At 39.1% G+C, this 23,175-nt stretch overlaps 1 protein-coding gene across 3 annotated transcripts in view; it reads left to right on the top strand.

Moving 5' to 3' along the window:
* The first annotated feature begins 3,271 nt into the window (after positions 1-3,271).
* The window catches only part of TCEA1 (transcription elongation factor A1), a 31,949-nt gene continuing 12,045 nt past the window's right edge, over positions 3,272-23,175 (top strand). Inside the window, exons 1-3 of one of the 3 annotated variants that reach the window (XM_075023291.1) lie at positions 3,272-3,544; positions 10,526-10,588; positions 16,420-16,525. In XM_075023291.1, the coding sequence (XP_074879392.1) occupies positions 3,476-3,544; positions 10,526-10,588; positions 16,420-16,525 (238 nt within the window). In that variant the 5' untranslated portion in view covers positions 3,272-3,475. The remainder of the gene's footprint in view (positions 3,545-10,525; positions 10,589-16,419; positions 16,526-23,175) is intronic. The other 2 variants (XM_075023293.1, XM_075023292.1) reach the window with 2 other exon arrangements.

Genomic DNA, 23,175 nt, shown 5'->3' with positions numbered 1-23,175 from the left:
TTTTCTTTTCATTGCTTGCCACTCTCATGTTACTACTGTTTGCCTTTGGGATAACAGGTTTTATTAATTCTGTTTGAGTGAAACAAGTGCCTTTGATGTAGCTGATTAAAGCTGATTTCAACAAAGTGCTTGTATAATTTAATGGGCATCCACAAAGTGAATCAGTAGATCATGGTTTTCTCTTGGTTCCAATTACTAGAAAAGAGCAATCCGTAGCCTCCTTTTTCTCTGCAAAGCTTGTAAAACTTAAAACTTCTAGCAAGGTTCACTACACTTCAGCAATCTGGCTTCAGGCATCTTAAGTAGGAGGTTTAGCTTCTCCAGGTGGAGAAGGTAGACTTCCCTCAGGGGTCGTTCAAGGTTCTTTTAAAAGGCTACTTGTCTGCATTAACAGATGGAGTCTAAAAGTTGGAGTCTGAATGTTCCCTGGTTATGAATACGAGCAAACTCTTAAAGCACCTTCTGTTTTAAATCATTTGCTAGCTATGTTGTACTATGTAAAGATCCCCCAATAATTTTAAAAGGCTTAAATGTTTTCAGTCTATGTACAAAAAATAAGTAGGGGTTGCCCCAGAATAAAGAAGTCTAATAATGTGACCTTAAAAAACCCCAACATTTTCTTAAATATTTTTGTATTTAAATGCTTCCAGTTACTGTTTCTAAGTTGAAAAAAGGTGAAAACATCTTGAAAATTAACTTAATAACATACTGCAAACACCAGAAGTTGAAAATGATACTTGGTCTAACTTTAGGCCATACCATTATAATATAGAGCTAGTGTGAGGAAATTAAAAAAAAAAACCTTATCCATCTGCTGAATAACCATGGAAACAACTAATCAAGATGCATGTTACTGTTTCAGAAGTTTTTGAGGAAAATCTTGCAGTTCTGAGGAACCGGAACTGCCATTTGCTACAGCTCCCCTCGTGTATCTGTGGTTGGACTCCCCTCATCTTCCCTGCAAAGGCTGGGGGTCAGTCGGCTGGTTCAGACCAACTGAAATTCTGTTTTGGTAGACCTAAGTCGTTGTTACGCTGAGGGCTCGAATAAAGAGGAGAGGTGTAAGGGGTATAACACACAGTTACATAAAACCTTTTGGAATGCTGTGAATGTTATATTTTGCGTAGTTGCATTAACACTTGATGAGAGGAGCTTTTTCCATACAGAATGTTATTCCTGAAAATGGAGGAATTTAAGTGCCATGCTAGGAGTTCAGAGATCCTTCACTACAAATCTTGGGCATGCTGCTGTTTGCCCCTCTGCCCCAAATTTCTCAGGATGCTGTCTCATGTCAAATGAGACTAGTTAGTAGAAATCTATCACATTTCCTATGTGCACCCTCTTAGGAGAGCCACCTCTGCCTATTAAGTCTTAGTATTGTGGAAGGTCCTGTGGTCCAGCAAATGACAGGCTCTAGTGAGCGAGTTAGACGCAGGCTTTTTGCAGCAGCCGGTATATGATACCTTTTAGAAAATGTTGCAAAAGAATGGTGAGAATATGCTGTAACAGGTAAATGTGGTGCAACAGACAGTGTGTTATTTCTTCTAATGGGCTTATTTAGGAGAAAGAAGCTAAACAAAGGAAAAGGTTGCATAGTTTAACTTTTGTTTGGTGTCTTTTCCCCCTCCTACAGTTATTTGGACTTACAGTGGCATGTTATAGAAGAGATTGATGCTGTACAAAGTTGCTTGCTTTAGAACCAGCTAAAAAAGAACTATGGAGAGTGCTGTGTATTTCTCTGCAGTAAAGAATTGCTGTCCTGAGGATGATAGAGCAGCTAATATGAAGAATCTGGTTAGTACTGGTTCAGTTAGTTGCGTATCATTCTGATATTGTAGCATACAGTACAAATAATGTGAGCTGTATTTTGTTTTCTTTTAATGCATCCATTTGCAAAAAAGGATACGCATTATCATCTGATTAGTCTTTGATTTCCCAACTGAAATATTTCTCTGATGCTACTTTTATTAGTTTAGATGTTAAACAAGTAGGACATGCTTTCCCCTTACAATCTTGCAGCAGGGCTTATATAAGTGCTATATAGCATTTAATTTACAGTTATTATTTCCTTACCTGATACATTTTTGATGTTAATAGATTTCATCTGCATTTTTTAATTCTTTCCATGCATTTCCAACAAAGGTGTTGTATTTTTTTTTTAAATAATATTGGAAGACTTCATTCCAGAACTTAAATGTGTTCAAACTAACCATACTGACTGATTTGAGATTTTTAGTTTTCTGATAGTGTTACTGCACCTACCATAGAACACGTACAAGCTTGTTTACCCTATAGTGTAGCAATAGTGCTCAGCTGCTAACACACTGAGTACTGCTTTTATCATTATGTGGTTGTGGGAGAAATGATCACAAACTTCATTTGAGGTTGGCATCTTATTTAACCTGAGTTGATTATTACAGGTACTAGGTTACTGCATCTAGATGAAATGGAATTAAAGCTGAACTGGCACGATGCTGTTCTTTTCGACAACGGATCACAGTAGCAAGGCACGTAACTCAACTGATGAACAGAATTTCATTGACGGTACGTAATATAAATTTGTTGAACACTGCAAACGTGGCATGTCCCACTGGAGCATACACAAGGTTCAGACCAGCTTTGAGACTTTGAACCGCGGTAGCACATTACAGCGTGATACTTGGCCAACGCAAAAGTTTATCTCCAACTCTGTTGTACTGACTGTAAACTTGCAAATCCCGAACTTACTCTAAAATTGCAATCTGAAATCCTCATTCCATTTTATCCAGAAGTAACTCCTTAAAGTCTGTCCTAAGAAAAACCTTTGCCGTTCGAGGGAAGAGGGGATTTTCCATCCGTTTGAAGCTAACGAAATCAAGCGTCTGCCGTAATTCTGAGCCTTCTGGCAGCTGCAGAAAAGCTTGAACGCAGGAAGCGAGTTGCCGGTGCCGTGTTTGGCGGTGTTTTTTGCGTCGGATGAACGGGACCGCACACCGGGACCGGCCGGCGGTCCGTGCTGCCTGCAGCCCGGCGTCAGCGGCCACGCTGTGAGCTGCAGAGCGTGGGACATCGTCGGCGGTCAGAGCGTCTAACTGTGCCGCAGTCGGGCTTTTGGGGGGGCCGGGGTGGGGAGCGAGACCGACCCACGAAGCCCACAGTCCCCCCGCGGGGCGCCGCCGGTTCCCCGCGGCTCCCGCCACCGGCGCGGCCCCGGCCCCGCCCCCGCCGGCCGGCGCGCCAATGCTCTCGGCCTGCGGCAGCGCTGCCTGGCTCCTGCGGCCGGCGCTCGACGCGTGCTGCCTGCCGCCGCCGCCGCCGCTCTGGCTGCTGGGTCGGGGAGGTGCGCCGCGGCCTGCCTCCGCTCCTGCCCGCAGCGCTCGGCGGCGGCCCCGGCCGCTTCCCGCGCTCCGAGGGGGGGTGAGGGGGCTCCGCTCCGCTCCGCGGGCTTCAGCTCTCGGGCGCCGCGCCGGGCCCCGCTCGGGCCGCCGCAGCAGCCATGACCACGGAGGACGAGATCATCCGCATCGCCAAGAAGATGGACAAGATGGTGCAGAAGAAGAACGCGGTGAGCGGGGGCGGGACGGGACTGGGACGGGAGGCGGCCCGGCGGAGCGGAGCCGCCGCGGGCCCCGGGCCGGCCCCTCGCTCCCTCCTTCCAGCGGGCCCGGGGCTTTTCGCGCTCCCGCCGCGCGGCGCCCGGGGCCCGGCCGGGGCCCCTTCGCCCACCTCCGCCCGCCTCCGCTTCTCCCCGCCGCTGCCTGGCGGCCTCGGCGGCTTCCCCGGCCGGCGGGGGCACTCGGCTGCCCCTGCCCCGCCCCGCTGCGCCGCGGGGGCCCTTCGCCCTGTCAGCCGGCCCTCGCCGGCGGTTGCCCCCGGCCGCCCTCCTCCTCCTCCTCCTCCTCCTCCTCGGCGGTGGCGGGTCGGAGCGGTGCCTCCCCCCGCTCCAGCGCGGCGTCGAGCCCGGCGCCTTCGGCTGGGGAGGAGGTTCCTGCCCGGGCACCGGCCCTGGCCCTAAACAGCGCTTCCCTCCGCTTCCCTTTGGTGAAAAGGGCAACGTCGGCCTCGGCGGAGAGCGGGCCGTGAGATGAGAACGGTGTGGGAAGGGCCGTCAGCCGGAGGAGAGCGCCTGCAGAGGTGGTCCCCTTCGGGTGGGTCGGTCTCGCTTTCAGGCGTGAACCCTGGGGTCGTTGGTGGGGTGTGCAGACCGAAATAGGGACGAGGAACCCTAATCCTGCTTCGGCCGGGAGGCCGGAGTTGTGCGCGCAGACTTCTGAAGCAGATGGGGGATGTGAGCCACTTTGTTCCAGATTACAAAAAAAAAAAAAAAAAAAGTACGAATAGCGCTTTAACTGTGTTTGTTAATTCAGGGCAAAACTTCTGCCTCAGGATGGAGGTTATAGTTGGGTAGAATTCAGTTAGCTTGTTTCAAGTGTGTCCTGGTTTCAGCTGGGATAGAGTTAATTTTCTTCTTGGGAGCTGGTACAGTGTGTTTTGGATTTAGTGTGGGAACAAAGTCGATAACACACTGATGTTTTAGTTGTTGCTAAGTAGTGCTTATCCCAAGTTGAGGATTTTTCAGTTTCCCGTGCTCTGTCAGCAATCAGGTGCGCATGAAGCCGGGAGGGAGCACAGCCAGGACAGCTGACCTGAACAAGCTAAAGGGGTGTTCCATACCATAGAACTTCATGTACAGTATATAAACTGGGGGAGTTGGCCCGGGGGGGATCGCTGCTTGGAAACTAACTGGGCATCAGTTGGTGAGTGGTAAGCAATTGCATTGTGCATCACTTGTCTGTTCTTGGGTGTTGGTTTCTTGTTTGGTTTTTTTTTTTTTGTTCTTTTCATTACAATTACTGTTATCATATTTTATTATTGTCAGGTTTTTTTGTTTGTTTTTTTTTTTTTACTTTAGTTATTAAATCGTTCTTATCTCAACCCATGAGTTTTACTTTTTTTTTCTGATTCTTCTCCCCATCCTGCTGGGTGGGAGGGGAAGTGAGCAAACGGCTACATGGTGCCTAGTTGCTGGCTAGGGTTAAACTACGACAAAGTGTTATTCTCCTCTATGCTCTTGATACAGAACTTACCTAGATAACTTATAACCTCTGTACTATTATACCTACAAAAACATGAAGATAAGTAAAATCAGAGCGTGCAGCAACAGCCAAATACCTCATTATGGTTACACATAAATAGCATACAAGTAAATTGTAAAGTCTGTTTACTACTTTATCAGGTGGGCACATTGTTATTTTCTTGTAATTTGTGTATTTGTGACTGCTGCTCTTCCTGCAAGCTACTGTTTTAATACACAAAGTTAAGGTTTTTTTCTTTATGTTATGATAGCGCATTAAATGCTCAATATTGGTGATAGTTCATAACTGAGCTGTGTGGAATTTCAGTTTATAGAAGTATTTTTTTGCTGCTTAAGATAATGGAAACCATAAATAACACTTTTTTAATAAGATTTGCATATTTATAGAAATATTGATTGCATCGAACCAATGAAATTTGTTTTGTTCAGCATCCAAACAAATTCATTGCAAGTACACAGAAGCCATACTTTGCTGTGTTTTGAAATCCTTGATGTTCTGTAATATTGTATGAGTTAGCTCTGATACATTTGAACCCTCTAGTGATACAGTGTGGCGACAGGAGCCTTGTCTAGTGGAAGGAATTTTTTACAACCAATGTTTATTCATTTGATTATTTTTTTCCTTTTTGTCCCCTCCCTCTTTCTTTTTATTTCTATTCCCCATGCTTTTCAGCACAAAACAATTCACTGTCTCACTTTTCTGACTAAAATTGAAGTAGTGGCTCTTTCCTATGAGGTGTTGAAAGGCTGAAAACATATGGACTGTGGAATGTTTAAATATTGTGGTAATGAGAATGATAAAGTGCAGTCAATTCAATTTTATTTGGAAGACTTCTGACAATAGAAAGAAAATGGCAACTCCCAGGTAGTATGGGAACAACCATTGATGCTGGAGAGCAGCACTGCAGCGATACCAGAGATGCTCCTGGTGACCACAGTGTATTTCTCTGTAATCTGGGAGGCTTAGGAGTTTGGATGTCATTCCTAGCAGCAGCAGGGAACATGTCTTCATGCTCTAGTGTGTGTAACCTAATTAGCTTTCGGAGCTCTAGGGAGCGGTGCAGTGTCTTCGCTGGGCTCAGCATCGGTCTGATGTGGCCGAACGCAGCGCACGCAGCTGGGCCAGGCTGTGCCTTGCTGGAGCCAGTGGCTGGGTCTTCTCCTCACCCCTGTCCCAGGAGCGAGAGTGCGCGCAGCACCAGAAGCAGTTTTGCTTTTGAGCTCTGTTCCAACAAAGTACGTTCGTTCCAGCTCGTGACTGCACACAAGCGGCTCTGTTGTTAGTTTGATGCTGTCTCAAAAACCTTCTAAGGCTGAGGGCTTGAGCTGCCTCTGGGGCCGACAAGTGGAGATCTGACAGTTTATCCAAAGCGCGTGTGTACACTGTGATAAAAAACCCTTAGCTGTATGATGGAAGAGGAAGAACATCAGTGTTAAACCCAGGAGATGTCTCTGTTTTTTTCTTACTAGTTTTTGTCAAGGTATTTATTTTTTAATTGCACAATGTGATTTCCTACCTACTCCTGCCCTGCAGTTAAAATGCTAACTTCAGCGAAGTTATTAAGATCATCTCTATGAAGAGGTACTTCATTGTCTCACAAAGATGAAGCTGAATTGAGAAATGCATTGTTACATAAGTACCTGCTGGATAATGATGTTCCTGACAACCTCTTGTATTCCCTTCTCCATTTTTACTGAACAAGAACAGGTATTTGGTGTATGTCTTTGAATAAGGATGATGCAACCCATCAATAAAAGAAAAAAAAAAACCAAACAGAGCTTTGATACCTTTTCACTCTGAAGTTGTCAAGACTCAGATGACAAGAGATGCTTCGTCTCTCATACCAAAGGTGACTCTGTGGCTTGTGGCAAAGTGCTGTTTGGCATTTCTTTTGATGAGTTGAAAAGGCAGGCCGTGCAGACACCCCTCCTGAGTCAGACTCTTGGTGATTTGCCTTGACTAAGGATTTAATTGTAGCTGTGCTGATTTCATAACTTTGTTTAGTGAAGTGATATATGCAATTCTTTTGTTTTGAAGGACAAAATAATATGCAATGTTGTATTTAGTACACTGTGAGATACATATTTCTGGTGTTACTTCAAATATTGGTTGCATGTATTACTCTTCCTTCAGAATAACTGTGACTGGATTAAAACACATGTAGTGCCTTCCTTATAGCTTTTGTTGTATGCAAGTAAGCTTTTCTTTCATTAAGCTGCTGTAGTGAATACGTATGAAAAATAAGGTTGCACCATGGATTAAAAAAAAAAATCAAGAACAGTTGAGTAAGTTTTGAGAAGAAAATGTAAAATTGTCCACCTTATTAAATGTTTGCTCCCTTAAGTAGAACAGAATTATAACTAGATAGCTCTCCTGTCTTCAGAAACGTACTCCATTTTCTATCACCTGAAGCATAGCTTTAAAATATGAATATAGAACACTGTTCTGGTGTTATGATCTGATCAACTGGGAGAAGCTGAGAGGAGTAATCTACTAAATCTGTATGAAGCTGACTTCTGTTAATTCAAATAACAAGGTAAACTGGAAGCCAACCAGCCTAGCGGAATGGGGCATTGCCTTTCATTTTCTATAAAATTGTAGAAATGCCTTTAAAAGAAGATTTATAATAATGTTCTTAATGGTTGGGTTTTTTTAAACAGAGAAGTCTTGCATTAGAAAAATAGGAATTATATATCTTACTGTGCAACTTCCACTCTGGTTTTGAGAAAAAGAGGGCATTTGACTTTATGCTAATAAAAGTGGTTATGAAAAACTGTTTAGTTGCTGTGAGTTAAAACTCAATTTAAATTTAATTTTAAAGCATCTAATTCTTGGTACACTTAATATAATTTATTAGAGAAGAGCAAAGGCTTAGAAAGTATTAGTGCATTAGAAATTTTGGTAATTTGGTACAGAAAACTGCATGAAATATAGGTAACATTGTTAATATCTGTGTAGAGAGTACCTGCGTTTTTTTAGTTGTTGCATGGTTTGTTAACTTCCTATGTATCAAGTTACTAGTTTTGGAAAATGTTTAGACTGAATAATAAAGTTATTTTGATACGTACAATTGGAAAGGGATTTTACAGAGGCAAAGAAGTTTTGGCTAGACTGTGTTTCTAAGGTGAGGTGAAGAGAGTTCTACTTTGCATTACAGTATCATTGTTATGCTGAAATTGCAGGCTACAATAACCTGTGTTTATTTTGAAATCACATACTGTGTACAGTTTGTTAATAACTTAATTGGTTTGGAGGTAAGTGTTACTGGATTATATTTTTGAAAATGACACATTGACTTTTGTCTTTTTTTTTTTTTGGCTAAGATAATTTTCTTGAATTTGATTTTTTTTTTTTTATAGCAGTGAAGATAATTAACTTGCTTTACTTAGATCTATGTTTGCACAGAAGAAACCACGCTTATGGCTGTTTAGAGAAAGAAATGGCTTAGTATGCTAACTCAATTTAGCACCTGAAAACAGCATGACATTTCCCAGTCTTGCATCATTGCTACTAAAATTCTGTGGTTAAAAATGGAGAACTTTTGCATATCATGAATAAAAGTTAAATAAGACTTTTCGCTGTGATGGCAAAATAGTAAAACTTCAGTTTTATGAGTGAATTAGGTTTGTGTAAAGGTGGGACATAGCAAAATGTTTGTTTTTAGAGGCTTCTTTGCTGTCAGATGTGTTTAAAAAACAGAGGTTGTAGCAGACATTTGAAAGCATCCAAAGCTGTGCCTGTTTGGATGTGACACAGAAGTTCCACTTTCATCTTTCTCAGCCTTTTGGTGGTTTTATGTGCTATCTTTAGTGGTTAAATTATAAGACCTGCAGATGCAGCAGGAGATTACAAGAGTTTCCTTGCAACAGGTGTCATATTAGAAGTTGATTAGGGAGAATTTAAAAACAAAGGCAAAATGCTTATTAAAGTAAACAAAATAGGATGAGTTGAGAGAGAGTTAAGGAAAGGAATCTAATTCCAAAGACCTGCAAGATGGAAATTTTGTGGGGTTTATTTCCAAACCTCATGAATTTAAAAAACAAAATGACCCCCCCCCCCCCCGCCCCAAAAAAAAAACCCCAAAACAAACCAACCACCCCCCAAAAAAACCCAAACAACCCAGGAAGGTAATGGGCTTGGCTGGGGTAGAGTGACCCCCTATATGCGAAGGCAGTTGCCTTCATATCTGTTTATAGCTCACATGTTCAGAACCATATGCCCTTGAATAACAGCAAAATCATCTCAACCTTTAAGTGGTTGCTATAGTCTGACAACCTGTGTGCACAGGAAGAAGTAGATGGTACGGAGCTTTGCTTAAGTAGAAATGGTAAATCATCAAGGATGTAGAGGTTAAAGTAAATTATGGAGCTCACATTTTTGAAAACTTCTTAAGTGAGGCCAACATCACAAAGGAATGGATTGTTAGAGTAGCTGTGTATAGAGTTTATTAATGCCTAACAGTATGATCTCTGAAATTAATTTGTCTATCTAGAAAGTTGCTGCTTACATAGTATTAGTTTGTAACTTTCCTTATGGTTTTAGCAGGGGAAAAGGAAAAAAGAAAAACCCATGACAGCTGAATAATAAACAAGTGCATTAGCTCAGATGTTATAGCACACTAGGATGGGCTCTGGCTTCTAGTTTGGAATATGTTGATGCTTGGCCAGCCTGGTATAGGCTGAAGAGTGTTGTCTGCACTAATCTATGCAGCCTAATCTATGTATTTTATTGAATTAATATTTAAACTTAATAGTTGAAAATAAGACTTGAAAGCAAGTCTTGCTCAGCTTTTTTTATTTGGCCATTTGTTGGTATACACAAAGTTATCTTTTTTTCTATTGGGGAAACTATAGCTGTGTTTAGTAAAATAGTGTAATCTGATCACAGTTTTTAAACCAGTAAACTTTTCTGGCTTTACCATACCACCACAAATACAGCTAAGAATGTTGGCTATGTATGTTTCATATGTGTATAGTTATATGTGCATATATATGTATGTGCATTATTGATGGAATACACAAAGCTTCGCAGTTCCAAGTTCTTGTGGTAAGCAGCTGAGGTTGTTCTGAACTGGAAATTGCTGCTGTTGTCTGGCTTGTTTCTGATGCTGTTAAATCAAGTACCCTTGAGTCTGTTTTCTTGAGGATGTGTGTTGGTTAAGTAGTAGTTGACAGAATGCTTTAACTGGCATTTGAATTATATGGGATAAAAACTCTCTAGTCTTTGAGGGAATACTTTGATTTCTGAGTTAAGGCCTGTTAATGCTTAGAGTTTGTGAAGCAGAACGTTCCTTGTCCTAGAGTTGTTCTGTGGGTAAATGGGAAACGGATGGTTTGAATCTAGTCTGGGACCTTGAAGGCAAATAAGAGTATGTTGTTGATATTCTATTTTAAGTAGCTGATTGCTACTAAATTTACATTTTTTTTCTTTTTTTTCTTTCTGTTTTGCAGGCTGGAGCTCTCGATTTATTGAAGGAGCTTAAGAATATTCCCATGACCCTTGAGTTGTTACAGGTATGATTTTCTTGTTGTTGTTATGTTGCAAATGTTAACTCCATAATGATGAAGGTGAAGCCAGCAAATTTGGAAGAAGGTTGCACTATTAAAGTAGATTCCTGTGTAGAAACTCCTTGAAAGAATCAGTGTTGTTATAAGGTAACTAGTCTTATTTTACCCTGATTTAGGGTACTTATCTTAAGTGTTTTCTTCCAGTAGCAAGCTCTTAAAGTTTATCTTTGTGTTTAAGTTAAAAATAGTGACTTTTGTTGTGGACAAAGGGGAGGACCTGCTTATAAACTTACCTTACATATAATCTTAGGTTCTTACTAACACAAATGTGATATATTTACTTCCCTCTGAAGGAGAATGCACCTGGTTACAGGTGATACCTTCTTTTCTTATGTAGTTAGTTCTGGTTTTGGATTGTAAGTGAGGAGAAGCATAGTTCCTACCTTCGGGCAAGTTGTATTTGACCATTTCCTTCCTCACCCCCCACTCCCTCCTCTTAGTCTGAGTAGTGTATTTCTTAAGGTAAATTATATTACTGCTACTCCTCCCCTTTTTCTCCCCTGGGCAGGAGTGATGGTGTGGTACAATCTCTCTCACTTGCATACATACTCTAATTTTGCTTATATCTACATCTCTAATGTAGTATTTTATATATTATTTATAAATTCTTCCAAAAAGTAACTCAGTGAATTTTAGTTGCATGTCAAGCTTCAGAGTTTGTCATGTAATTCATCAATGAACAACTTTTGTTCCAAAGTAACTAGATATTTCCTATCTCTGAAAATTTTCAAATGGCAGAGGTAAACGTAAGACCTGATTTACTGTCGTAGCCACTGAAATTGGAAGAGACTGAAAGCTAACTTTTTTCTAAGTGATGATTAATGGTCACAGATAAAGAATTAACTATGAAGTTCAAATCTTAAGTGTCAGTAGCAACGTCAATTTTTTACATGTGCATCCTATATGTTTGCAGAATGTACTTAGTATGTTACTACTAATGCTGTTTGTGACAGAAACAGGAATTTGAAAGTGTCACCTTCATGCATGAACGAGCATGGCTGATGATGATGCTGCAGCCTTCTTCCCTGTGTCCAACCTTCTTCCTTAAAAAAACCTCAAACCAAAACCTTGCCGAAAAAAAACCCTCAAGCCCCACAGAAAAGAACAACAAAACCCAGGAAAACCCTCTGTTAACCTGATCCTTTTGAGTTTCTTTGTGCAGGTCTTAATACAAAGTATTTGTGTAATAATGTTTTTTGCCTTTGGAATGAAAATTATCTCTGCAAGTGCTCTGGAAATTCTGTAAATGCTGCTATGCAAACCTGTTCTGCTTAGTGTGATGAATAAGACTAGAAGGAGAAGCTTTACACCGAACAGCAGAGCAATTTTACTCTTGAACCATGAGGATCTGAAGGATGTACAAGTAGATAGCTTATTCTTTTTTTAGTTGCAATAAAAACCTTAGTAATGTTTTCAACAGAGGAGGACTCTTAATCTTGCCAAGTACAAACTCAGCTGTCTGCCTTTTAGGGCACTTGTGTGACCCTGACTTAATTTATATAGGGTTGCATATTAATTCTGTCAAGTTTCCTGTCCTACTTGAAAGAAGCTTATTTATTCCCATCCATATGACAGGTATCTGTTTTTAGATATAATAATTGCAGTAAATAATAATAATTGCAGTAAAAGATTTTTTTTTTTTAATCTGTATTGGGGTGGGCACCACGTGAGTTTGTAAAGAAGATTTCTCTGTGTTGCCGTAGGTCTAAAGGGGTCAGGTATTTTTTAGCATACTGTTGCATAGTAGATTGACTGTAGCTTAGTTAAGTTTTTGTTAAGTATCCACTGCTGTATTCAAAACAGTTCCGCTGCATAAGATTGCATTTAGCAACATGTTTAGACTCAAATTTACATTATTTTTGTTGAGAGTTTTATAAATACGTAAAGTCTGCTGTAAATTTTCTATGTTAGTCTCCCCAGTTTGCTTAAGCAATGGAGGACTCAGAGCAAGAGTTGAAATGCAAAGCAATTGTTTGCATCGCTCTGGTAGTCAATCATTAGTGTGCTAATGTCAGGAAGGGTGATGATCCTGAGAAAGTGGGAGCACTAACTTCCTCTCTGTAGACTGAGATACCTATTGATGTGTTTGAACTGATGAAATGCAGGACACAAGTGAAAAGCATACTTCCACACCCATTTTTAAGCAGTTTTGAGAGCTGCCTACATTGAAGAAAAGTACTTCTAGCTGATATGATAGTTTCATTATTCCTGCGTAATAAGAAAAGTGATGATTTTTCCTGTAACATGACTGTTGCTTCAGTCTGAGCTGGCAAGGTCCCCTGTACAATTTACGGGTATGTGGAATAGGAAGGTGCACATCAGTAGTCTGGACTTGTGCTTGTGTCTTTCTTGCCTGATTTTTGTCACAGAAAGTGACAAATAATTACAGACAATAATATGACTGTGTCATATCTAACGAGTTTTATGTAATCAAGCTGATCCTTGCTCAGCTAGGCAGGAAGCCAGTAGTCTTCCTCACATGTGATTTATCTGGTGGTCAGAATTGCAGCTCTGTTTAGCAGCCGCACAGTATTAAAGGCATTGTGTCCCTGGTGCTAATTGTGGGTAGTGCACAGCTAAACAGTGAGAGAGGCAGGCAGTCTTTATTTTAACAAACAGGTTTTACTGGAAATTACACACACATATGCAGAAATAGGCTGTGATGTACAGTCCTTGTTAATGACTTCTTGCCAGTTCATTGGCAAGCTGGGGAGACCTGGGAACCTGGGGATGGTTGTTCTGCAGGGGTTGATTTGGCTCTGCTTTGATCCAGGTGCTCACCGATTCTCTGTCCTCATACTCTCTTACAGTTTAAAGTTGGTAGCACCTCTGCTTGCTTCAGTGGTTGCTTTTCTTCCCCAACTAAGTTCCTTACATTTTCATGTTTGGTCTGGTGTAGAGAAGAGTAGCTGCCACCATATGCTTTGTTTTGGGTTCAGTCATAAGTTACTTACACTAACTGTTGCTCATACCAACTGAAGGCTGCTTGGCCTACAGCTTGAGTGCTCCAGGGATGAAGACAGCTGTCTTATGCTGTCTCTGAGCCTCTTTACTCTCAAAAAGCAGATGAAAAGTGCTCTAGAATTTGAAGTGGAGAAGTGTTATGGTTTAACCTCAGCCAGCAACTAAGCACCATGGAGCCACTCTCTCACTCCTTCCCCTCACCCTAGTGGGATCACGAGGAGAATCAAAAACAAGTAAAACTCGTGGGTTGAGATAAGAACAGTTCAATAATTGAAATAAAAAGTAAAATATAGTAATAGTAGTAGTAGTAATGAAAAGGAAGGCAAGAAAAAGAGAGTGAAATGTAGCCCAGGAAAGACAAGTGATGCACAATGCAATTGCTTACCACCTGCTGACTGATGCTCAGCCAGTCCCCAAGCAGCAGTCCACCTCTCCCAGCCAGCTTCCCCCAGTTTACCTACTGGACACGACACCATATGGTATGGAATACCCCTTTGGCCAGTTTGAGTCAGCTTTCCTGGCTGTGTCCCCTCCCAACTTCTTGTGCCCCTCCAGCCTTGTTGCTGGCTGGGCATGAGAAGCTGAAAAATGCCTGACTTTAGACTAAACACTACTTAGCAACAACTGAAAACATCGGTGTTGTTATCAACATTCTTCTCACACTAAATCCAAAACATAGCACTATACCAGCACCTAGGAAGAAAATTAACTCTATCCCAGCCAAAACCAGGACAGGAAGAATGATCCATTAAAAATGCATTTTGGACAGGGTGAGGAAAGTTTTCATATACCTGCACACTTACAACTGGCACAGAAATAAAGCAATTCCACAGGCTACACTGGGCTAGGCAGAAATACTGGAGTTTTCCACTTAAAATGGCTCTCACAAGAACAGCTCTGTAGGCTGGAAGACCTAGGAAATGTCAAATGCTGACAGCTGGTTTGTAATTAAAGCACAGTCATTTTGAGTATATAACACTGATCTTTTGCGATTACCTGTGTCAGTTTGCAGGCAAATAAATTGGTAGGTCATTCCTTCCCCTCTCTTTAGGCAAGGCCAGATCAAATGCTTTATAAAAGCAAACAAATGATCTATGTTTATGTGCTGCCTTAAGAAAGCTGGCAGTTTAGACAGTTACCATAATCTGTTTCTCCTGTGTGATCAGAAGAAGAAATTAATTTATCCAATTAATTTTGAGTTTTTCTTGGGGTTTTGAGTTTTACTTACCTAAGTAAGTAACCTAATCTAAGTTGGTGTCTTGTCTTTTTGCTGATGAGAGTAGGCTGTGGTTGTGCCCAGTTACCAATGGAAGGTTGGGGTTTTTTTTTTGTAGATAGATTTTTCTCATTTGGGTATGGTGAGTATTTTATGGAGTTCCAAGCACATGTTATTCTTTATTGTCTGAACATTATGTTGAGAGTATGTGTTTAAAGTGTCAAGAGAGTTGGCCGGTACTGTTAGTCTGAGTGAGCACAGTCCATCTTGAAACACTTCAGTTACAGGTAACCATCTGTTTTCTTTAATCCAAAATACTTGTTTAGAGCTGATGCTCAGACCTGAGGTTATCTGATGTGTTTCCTTTGCTGAAATAGCTACTGAGTTTTTTTCAGTACATTTCCAGTCATTTAGCACATCCATGGTGCCCCAAAAAGTGTTGTGTGGGTTGTAAAGAGTAATGTACAGGAACAAATCATTTCCATTTTTAGCGAGCCATAAAGATTTAACTTTTCCTTTAAAGGAGAAGGAAACTTATGATGAACTACTGCAAAAGTAGGAAGAATAATTTATATTTAGTGAGTCCTGTACATGGTAAATGCAACAAACGCGAGCATCTTAAGAACAATTTAAAAAATTAGTCATCAATCAAAATATGAAATGATAATAGACTACTTATTTGTATTGTTAAACGCTTTTCTCATCTCATGAAACTAAAAGTGTGGAAATGTTCTACTTGTTAGATTAACATGTTAGTCAGAAGTCTTCTAAAATGAAACTTTTGTTGCTGTTGCTAAATTTATGTCCTCAACTTCTGAGTCTTAAAAGGAGTGGATTGTAAATTAATCTCCTTTTCACTCTATAGGTGGCAGTAGTGCCAAAGATTTAAAGCCTATCACTATCTTGGCCTTTTCAGAGCTAGGTTAGTCTTACTGTTTCTATGTAAAAGCAGAACCCTCTGTGCTTAAGATTTTAGAGAATCTCAGTATTGCCAAAATTCTTAGGAACCTAAAACGTGGTCAATCCCAACTGATATTACAGCTTCTTCCACAGCCACTAAATGGGAATTCTAGGAGTATGAAGTCACTGAAGCAGTTGGCAAGCTTCTGATCATGCCAAAATAGAAATAGTCATTGCTTCACAGAATAATGAGGTTTTGAGGCTAGACCCTTTGCTAAAAATTTTATAGAACGTTAAAATGTATATATGATTTTCATGTTAGATGTTTTGAATGTTGTACTTGGTTTAGGTAAGTAGTTCTGCAGTGCTTTTTGAAACAGTTTGGAAGCAAAAATCTTCTCATTGATGCTCCTTAGCCCCTCCCCCCCAGCCTTCTGGCATGGAGACAAATTGTGGTACTGTTGTATTTCTTTTTAAAATGTCTGTGTTGTTAAAATAAGTTTTGTAAGCATTCCATCCTGATATTCTTAAAAAACCCCAAACAACCAACCCCCCCCCCCAAAACAAAGAAAAAAAGATACTTTAAAAAAGAAAGATACTTTTAAAAAACAATGTCAAAGTATAACTTTATATATGTTTACTTGTTAAATTGTCTTCATGTCACCTTTTATAGTATATATTTTTATTTCTTTTGCAGTCTACCAGAATTGGAATGTCAGTGAATGCGATACGCAAACAAAGCACTGATGAAGAAGTTACATCTTTAGCAAAATCTCTTATCAAGTCTTGGAAGAAACTGTTAGGTATGGCGACACAAACTTTTTTCCCCCTGCTCTTGCATGTTTTAACTGTATGCAGTCTTCATGCAAATGCTTGATACTGCCTTGCTTTAGATATATTTGTGCTGCTGTGTAAGTATTGAAATTTGCTGAACGGATGTAGTTGTTTTTTTACTCGTAGATTACCACCAGTGCATTACTGTGAAAGTGTGTTCAGAGAAAATATATTTTTATTGGGGCTGGCAAGCAGTAGAAAGTCAGCTTCTGTGACATGACTCATTTCTGAAGTCTTGTGGCCTGCTGTTGAGCTAGAGTGACTGTATTGCAGTACTAAGCACTAACGAACCTGTTCTTGACTATTTCCTTTGTCAAATACAACGGGTACTCTGGAGAACTTGTGCAAAATCTCATGTGAGAGTGTGGAGGCTTTGAAGTTTGGTTATAAAATGATTTGTGAAGTGGAAAAAAAACCAGTAAAAAATTGACATGAAAAATCTGTTAGAACTTAAAGGTAGTGAGAAATAGATCTGCACTTTCTAAAACCTTCATAGTTTAAACAACTTACTAATTAGTGAGTTAATACTTTTTGTTTAAATTCCCTTAAAGCAATGAATGCAGTTAATGAAACCTTTCCATTAGCAGGGTTTTATTCAAGGGTATTTTGTAGTACCTGATGTATTTGAAAATACTCAAATCTCGAACTGTGTCCAGGTATTTTTATTCATACACTGTGCTGTACTCTATTTTGTTTCTTTGTATCTAATTTTAGTTAAACTAAGATTTAGGAAGCTTAAAAATTTAAAATAGAAAACAGTTTACATTATTTTCTACTGATTTAAGTATTTGCCATTCTGTCTAGAAAAATATGTTAACTATCAGGAGGTGTTACAAGTCCTCTGCCATTTGAAGTCAGCCTCATTTTTATCAATTATGAAGTATTTTATCAGATACTTTACTCTCTTGTAAATGGTGTAGAGATTACTTTGTATCTATCTGATAGTATATGTATGTAGAAATAGACAATTTGTCACAGCTTTCAACTTCCATGTTCTAGTAAGAAGCAACAACCTCTACAGCAGACTTTTTTTTAACCTACCTTTAAAAAGTTAGATAATACTAATTAGGTAAGTTTTAGTAATTAAATTTAGATAATACTAGATATGCTGATAAAATACTTTCTAAATCATGATAATGACTTTTATTATAAATTAAATGCATACTTTATAAAGGATCTGATCAGAGTTCACTGGTAAATAGTGAAAATTATATACTTTTTATGTTTAAATTTCCACGTAGAACTTGAAGTCCAACTGTATTATATCCAATGCATAAAAGTGGTAAGATATATAAGTGGAGAAATGGACTTGCATATTAACTTGAGTTACTCTAAAGACTTCTAAAAGCAGCAGCTGGATTGAGTGACCTAGCTCTCAAGTTACTAATTGAAGTTTAAAAAAAAAAGCTGTCAAAGTTTTGTGGTGGTGGTTTTTTTTTTTCTCCAAAGTTCAAATTTTTGATACTGCAACTTAGTTTAGGCAACAAAGTAGAGGAGATATGCTCCCCCCCCCGGAATTCTCAACTTTTGGGAGTGCCCTCGGATACTGCTTTTGGGGGGGGGAAGAGAGGGGCTAACCCTTCTGGATATTGCTGTCCTTTGAGCAAAGGAATTGCTATTTATTTATTAAGACAGTAAAAAATAGTCTTCTGTCTTTTTTTTTTTTTTAACACAATATCTTAAGTCAGTCAAACTTGTCTTAATATATTGTTGCTTATAGCTGACTGATCTTTAAGTGTTCAAACATTGTGAAACACAGGGAGCATTATTCCTGCCTGAGGACCAGAGGGTGTTCATGCTGTAGAAGTCTGGGATAAGTCTGTGGTGCCTGATGGTCACAGCAGGTCAATCTGGGTGTAGGCTGCTGCTGAAAGGGGTGGTCCTGGCTTCCCTTCCGCACAGGTGCCTCCTTGCTCCCTTCTGTGCTGCTACAACTAGTTCTCAAGTGGCTATCCAGGAGACCAGAGCTGGGAACTGACCAGTTGGAAACTAATGGTTTTGTTCATTTCTTCTGGCTTAAATTTCAACTGTATCAGTTTTTTGGTCCAGCCTGTTTGCAGTTACTGTTTTCTGCGCAGGGATTGCGGCAGTAACATACAGTTGGGCCAAGGTGGATCTTTCCCTTTTGACGGCTTGCTACATTCAGATTGTTTTAAGACAGTTGGGAGACTCTACCTAAAGCTGCTTGCATCAGGTGAAGTCAAACATGTGAGGAACTGGAAAGTAAATAGCAAATATTTGACATTAATCAGAACTGAATGCTTTCTTCTTGAGGCAGTGGGTATGTGACCTTTGCTCATGCTCTAATTTTTGTTACAGGGCAGATATTATTGCGTGTACATTATTGTGCCAGGTCTAGTGTGGTTGTACACTTACTGTATAAAATCAAATTATTCCTGAAAATACAGCACTACTTGTATTCAAAACTTAATGCAGTTAAATTCTCCTTGATTATAATGTAGACCTTATAATAAAGCATAGTAGGGCAAATGTTTCACCTCTGGTTTCACTGCTCAGTAATTCATTAGAACTTAAAATCTCATAACTGTGCAAGATAGGGTATCTGGGCTGCGTGAAATATGGGTTGCGTGAAATTTGGGTGGGAATCTTACAAAGTACTCTTATTCTGTTTTATCATTAGTTTTGACTTTCTCAGAAGAATACGAAATACCGTATGTTGAGCTGCTTGAGAAATCAGTTTCGATTATGCTGTTTATAGTGCATGTAAAATGGTATGGATCAAAGATGGCAACAGAAGCGGACAGCTGTTAATCGTACCAAGCATTGTACTCAGAGATCTGAAGTCTTTGTGAGTTATTTTTATAAATGACATTTTGAATTTAGGCAAGAATTGTTGACTGTTCAGGCTGCACGTACTGTTTAAGTTCAATGCTATCAGAACTTAGTTTTAAGAATGCATGGGAAATGTGAGAAGAAATCAAAGTAAGGTTGTGAATCGCTAGATCTTTATAGCTTGACTAGAGCTATGCCAGGTTACCAAGGGATTTTTCAGGGGGGTCGGAAGCTGCCCAGCAGAGGGCTTGGCTTGCAAGCCTTGTCTGAAGTGATTCGCTGAGTGAGCCACAGTGGAAGATCGTTTTCAGATGTTGCTGTCAGAACGTTAAACCACACAGCCGAGTTGGTCACAATTTGCATAAGGAAACAAATTCTGCTCTCAGAATAAAATACAGCTCAGTTATAACATGGGATTTGCAAATAACGATTGTTTTGCCAAGTAGCTGAGTATATAAGAGTATGCTATGCAGATAATGAATCTATGCATGCCCATTTAGGTTATGAGGAGCATTCCCTTATATTAAAAAACAACAAAAAAGTCCTTTAAGGAATTTAACATTCTCCATCACAAATAATTACTTACTGAACTCTAAGAGTATACAGTGAAAAAGAATGTCCAGACCTCTAAGTAAACTTAACTCCAGTAAGTTTATGTACTGAACTGGAAATGCAGAATGATTGGACAATAATCATAACATTAAGTGCAAGTGTGATCATCTATTGCCAGTACCAAAAAAGGGGCCACAAACATTTTGAAATGCCTGTTTCAAAAAAGTTCATGCCTGAGTAATTTTATTTTAAAAGAATAAGTGTTCAATGTTGTCAAGAGAAGATAGCACCAGCCAAACTTCACAGAAGTGTTTTACTCAGATTACTTTGTTCATACAATCCTTTGTTATTTCAAACCTGGGTTTGATTCTACTGGAGCAAGCTGGTACAGTCTGGGACTATCTTACAGGTATGTTAATGCTGTCATTGCGTAAAGTTATTCAAGGACATCTAGTAACCTACTGGCTTTGCTCAAAAAAATTGTTGACAAAACAAGTTCCTAAATTACAGTCGTCTAATAGTATTTAAGAGTGTTGTTTACTATTGATAAGAAGAGTACATGTCTCTTATAAGATATCAAGTAGAATCAAGTGCAGAAATAATTGCAGTAGGTTCATTTCCGTATCAAGTATGAGCTGTGGAAATCACCTCCTGTCAAATGTGTATTTGGAACTGTTCCATGTACTGTTAGTACATCAATAATTTGTTAGGATTATCAGTGGAGGGATAATAACACGTGATGCAAATTACATCATACCGTATAGGAGAAAAAACATATACAGCGAAAAATTTAATGTGTCATGCTTTTGTCACTTATGATAAAAAAAAATCCTTAAAAAGGGCAAACAGTTAATTATTTTGTTGTTTATAGATTTTGGGTATTATTCCTCCCTATGCTACTGCTAGGAAGAAGCTTTTTTGATTTTACCTTCATGTCTTACTGCGTCTGGCAGAGGAATTGCTGACAAGTGTAGCTGCTTGTGCAACTCAAGATTATTTTGGTCAGGGTCTAGAAAATAGGGCCTAAAGACTTATTAAATATGAGGGTCATTGTTAAATTAAAGACTATGCCATCTGGTACCTATTCTCATATCTCTCTGCTTTAACTTATTTAAACTGAATACTCGGAAAACTTTCCAAATTTGGTGGTGATATCTGAATCAGTAACATGCAACAACCCACTAAATTAAATTCACATGTGCTTCCAGGGAATAACTAGCCATCTTTCTTTAACATTTCTGAAAAATTCTTACTTTAAAAAATCTCATCATTTAAAGTTAATTTTATAAGTTAATAACATTATATCTTTCTACTTCATTTTTATTTTTCCTGTTACTAGCAAATGTCTTGTTAACTTGTAATAGAAGAATCTACGATGAAGCTGTTAATGGCTTCTAACATTCAGATTAATTATGTTATCTCTGGCCATATATTATTACATTAAAAATTTTGTTCTGGTAACAAAGAACACTGTCATGTCATGTTTTACCCTGGAGAGATTATTTTGCTGGAAAGGGTACAAGTATCTTTCAAATTAATTGCAAGTCCCAGATAGAAACTGCAGTGCAGCAGTCAGAATTTGATAGTCTTTTTCCAATGGCTAATAGTCAATTTATGTTACTAGCTTGTTCTTTGTATTTTAAAGAAGCATTAATATAGATTAGCTTATGTTATTTAAAAAAAAAGCTTAAAGGTTTTTTGTTTATGGCCTTCTGAAGCTGCAATAGCTAAAACTGTGAAGTTACAGTTTTCAATCCTAAAACTGAGACAATTTCAATTTGTTTCTGAAAAAAAGTTTTGGTAAGTTTTAATAGCTGTATGAAGTTGAAAAAGTAATTGTGCCTCTTTAAAGCAACTTGTAATTTATATTATAGAAATATTACGATGTTCTGTAGGCTTCCTGATGTGAATCACTTGCTCAATGGAATTTTTAAATATCTTTTACAGAAGGGCCATTTCTTCCATCTTAATTTGTTAGAATTTCTGTGGTTGGTTGTAGTTAGCTGTTATTCTTCCTTTGCACTAGAGTCTGGCCATTGCATGTAAATTAAGTTGATTAGTAGAGACTTTTAGTTTCTCAAGGATAACTTTTTTTCCTTTCCCCAGAGGATAGTTGAAATGCTGTCTAGCAGGCTGTTAATTGCATTGTTCGTCAATATGGTATTTTAATAAAATAAGAAATACCTATTAATGTGTGAGTTTAAGAATAAATACTGCTTGACACTGGATCTCTTCTTGATGCTTAACAATTTATGATCCATAAGAGTGAATGACTTTAAATGCTTAGGAGAGTATTTCAAGCAAACAGAGAATATTGTTAACTTTATTTTCAGATTTCTGAAACTGGATTAAACAAAAGTATCTATAAACTCTTAAGTGATGAAAGAAGTTGTAGTTTTGAAGACATATTTGCTGAAGATGGTCCGGTTGTCTCAGCTGCTGAAGTTTGACCTTAGTTTGACACATGCTTGCACAGACTGGTCTGCAAGTGTAGGAAGAACTGTGCTTTTATCTCTTGCTTTGTCCCTGTGTCTCACCTATCCCCTGCCCTCCGTAAGTGAAAGAAGCAGTCGGGGTATTGGCAGATGTTCTTGGGTGCCTGCCATCTCTGATGAAGTGGTGCTGCACTAAATGGAAGTGTTTGTTAAACTAAAACTAGGTGCCAAATACACGGCAGTGTATCTGATGCAAAATAAGTGGGAGTTACCTAGGTCAGCTCTGAATTTGACAACTTGTATTCCAGAAAAAAATACGGACATAAATGGGCTGAAGCAGAGCTCAGCTCTAAGGCAGCTGTGCTGCTTTGCAGAACCTGAGCTGTACCTCAAGATACCTGTTTGATCTATCAGTTTGCCTTAAACCCTCTGACAAAAATGATTATGTAGTTAAAAAATGATGAGGGTAAATGAGATTACATGCATATTTAGAATATTTTAAAAAATTATATATCATGTAAGCATTTGTTGCCATAGAGAGTAGTCAGTCATGTGAATATGCATGTTAAAAATGGGATTTGTTTTCTTTCTCTTAGTATTGTGTACTTTAGGTGTCATAGCAAAGAACTTCTGTGATCCAGCCTCGTTTGCTTTCTTAATGATATTACTTTTTTATAAATAATAGTTGATGTGTTGACACCTTTATTAGGATTTTTTTGAATTACACCTTTAGCTTATTAAAGACAATCAGTCCAAGCCTATCATCTACTGTGTTTAATTATCCTTTTTTTCTTTAATGGAGAAATTTATCAAGGATTGAATACAAAGTTAAAAACAAT

This window comes from Buteo buteo, chromosome 3 (genome assembly GCF_964188355.1).
Source record: "Buteo buteo chromosome 3, bButBut1.hap1.1, whole genome shotgun sequence".
NCBI classification, from domain to species: Eukaryota; Metazoa; Chordata; class Aves; order Accipitriformes; family Accipitridae; genus Buteo; species Buteo buteo.
The sequence above is the reverse complement of the archived record's forward strand: the minus strand, read 5'-3'. Positions and strand labels throughout refer to the sequence as shown.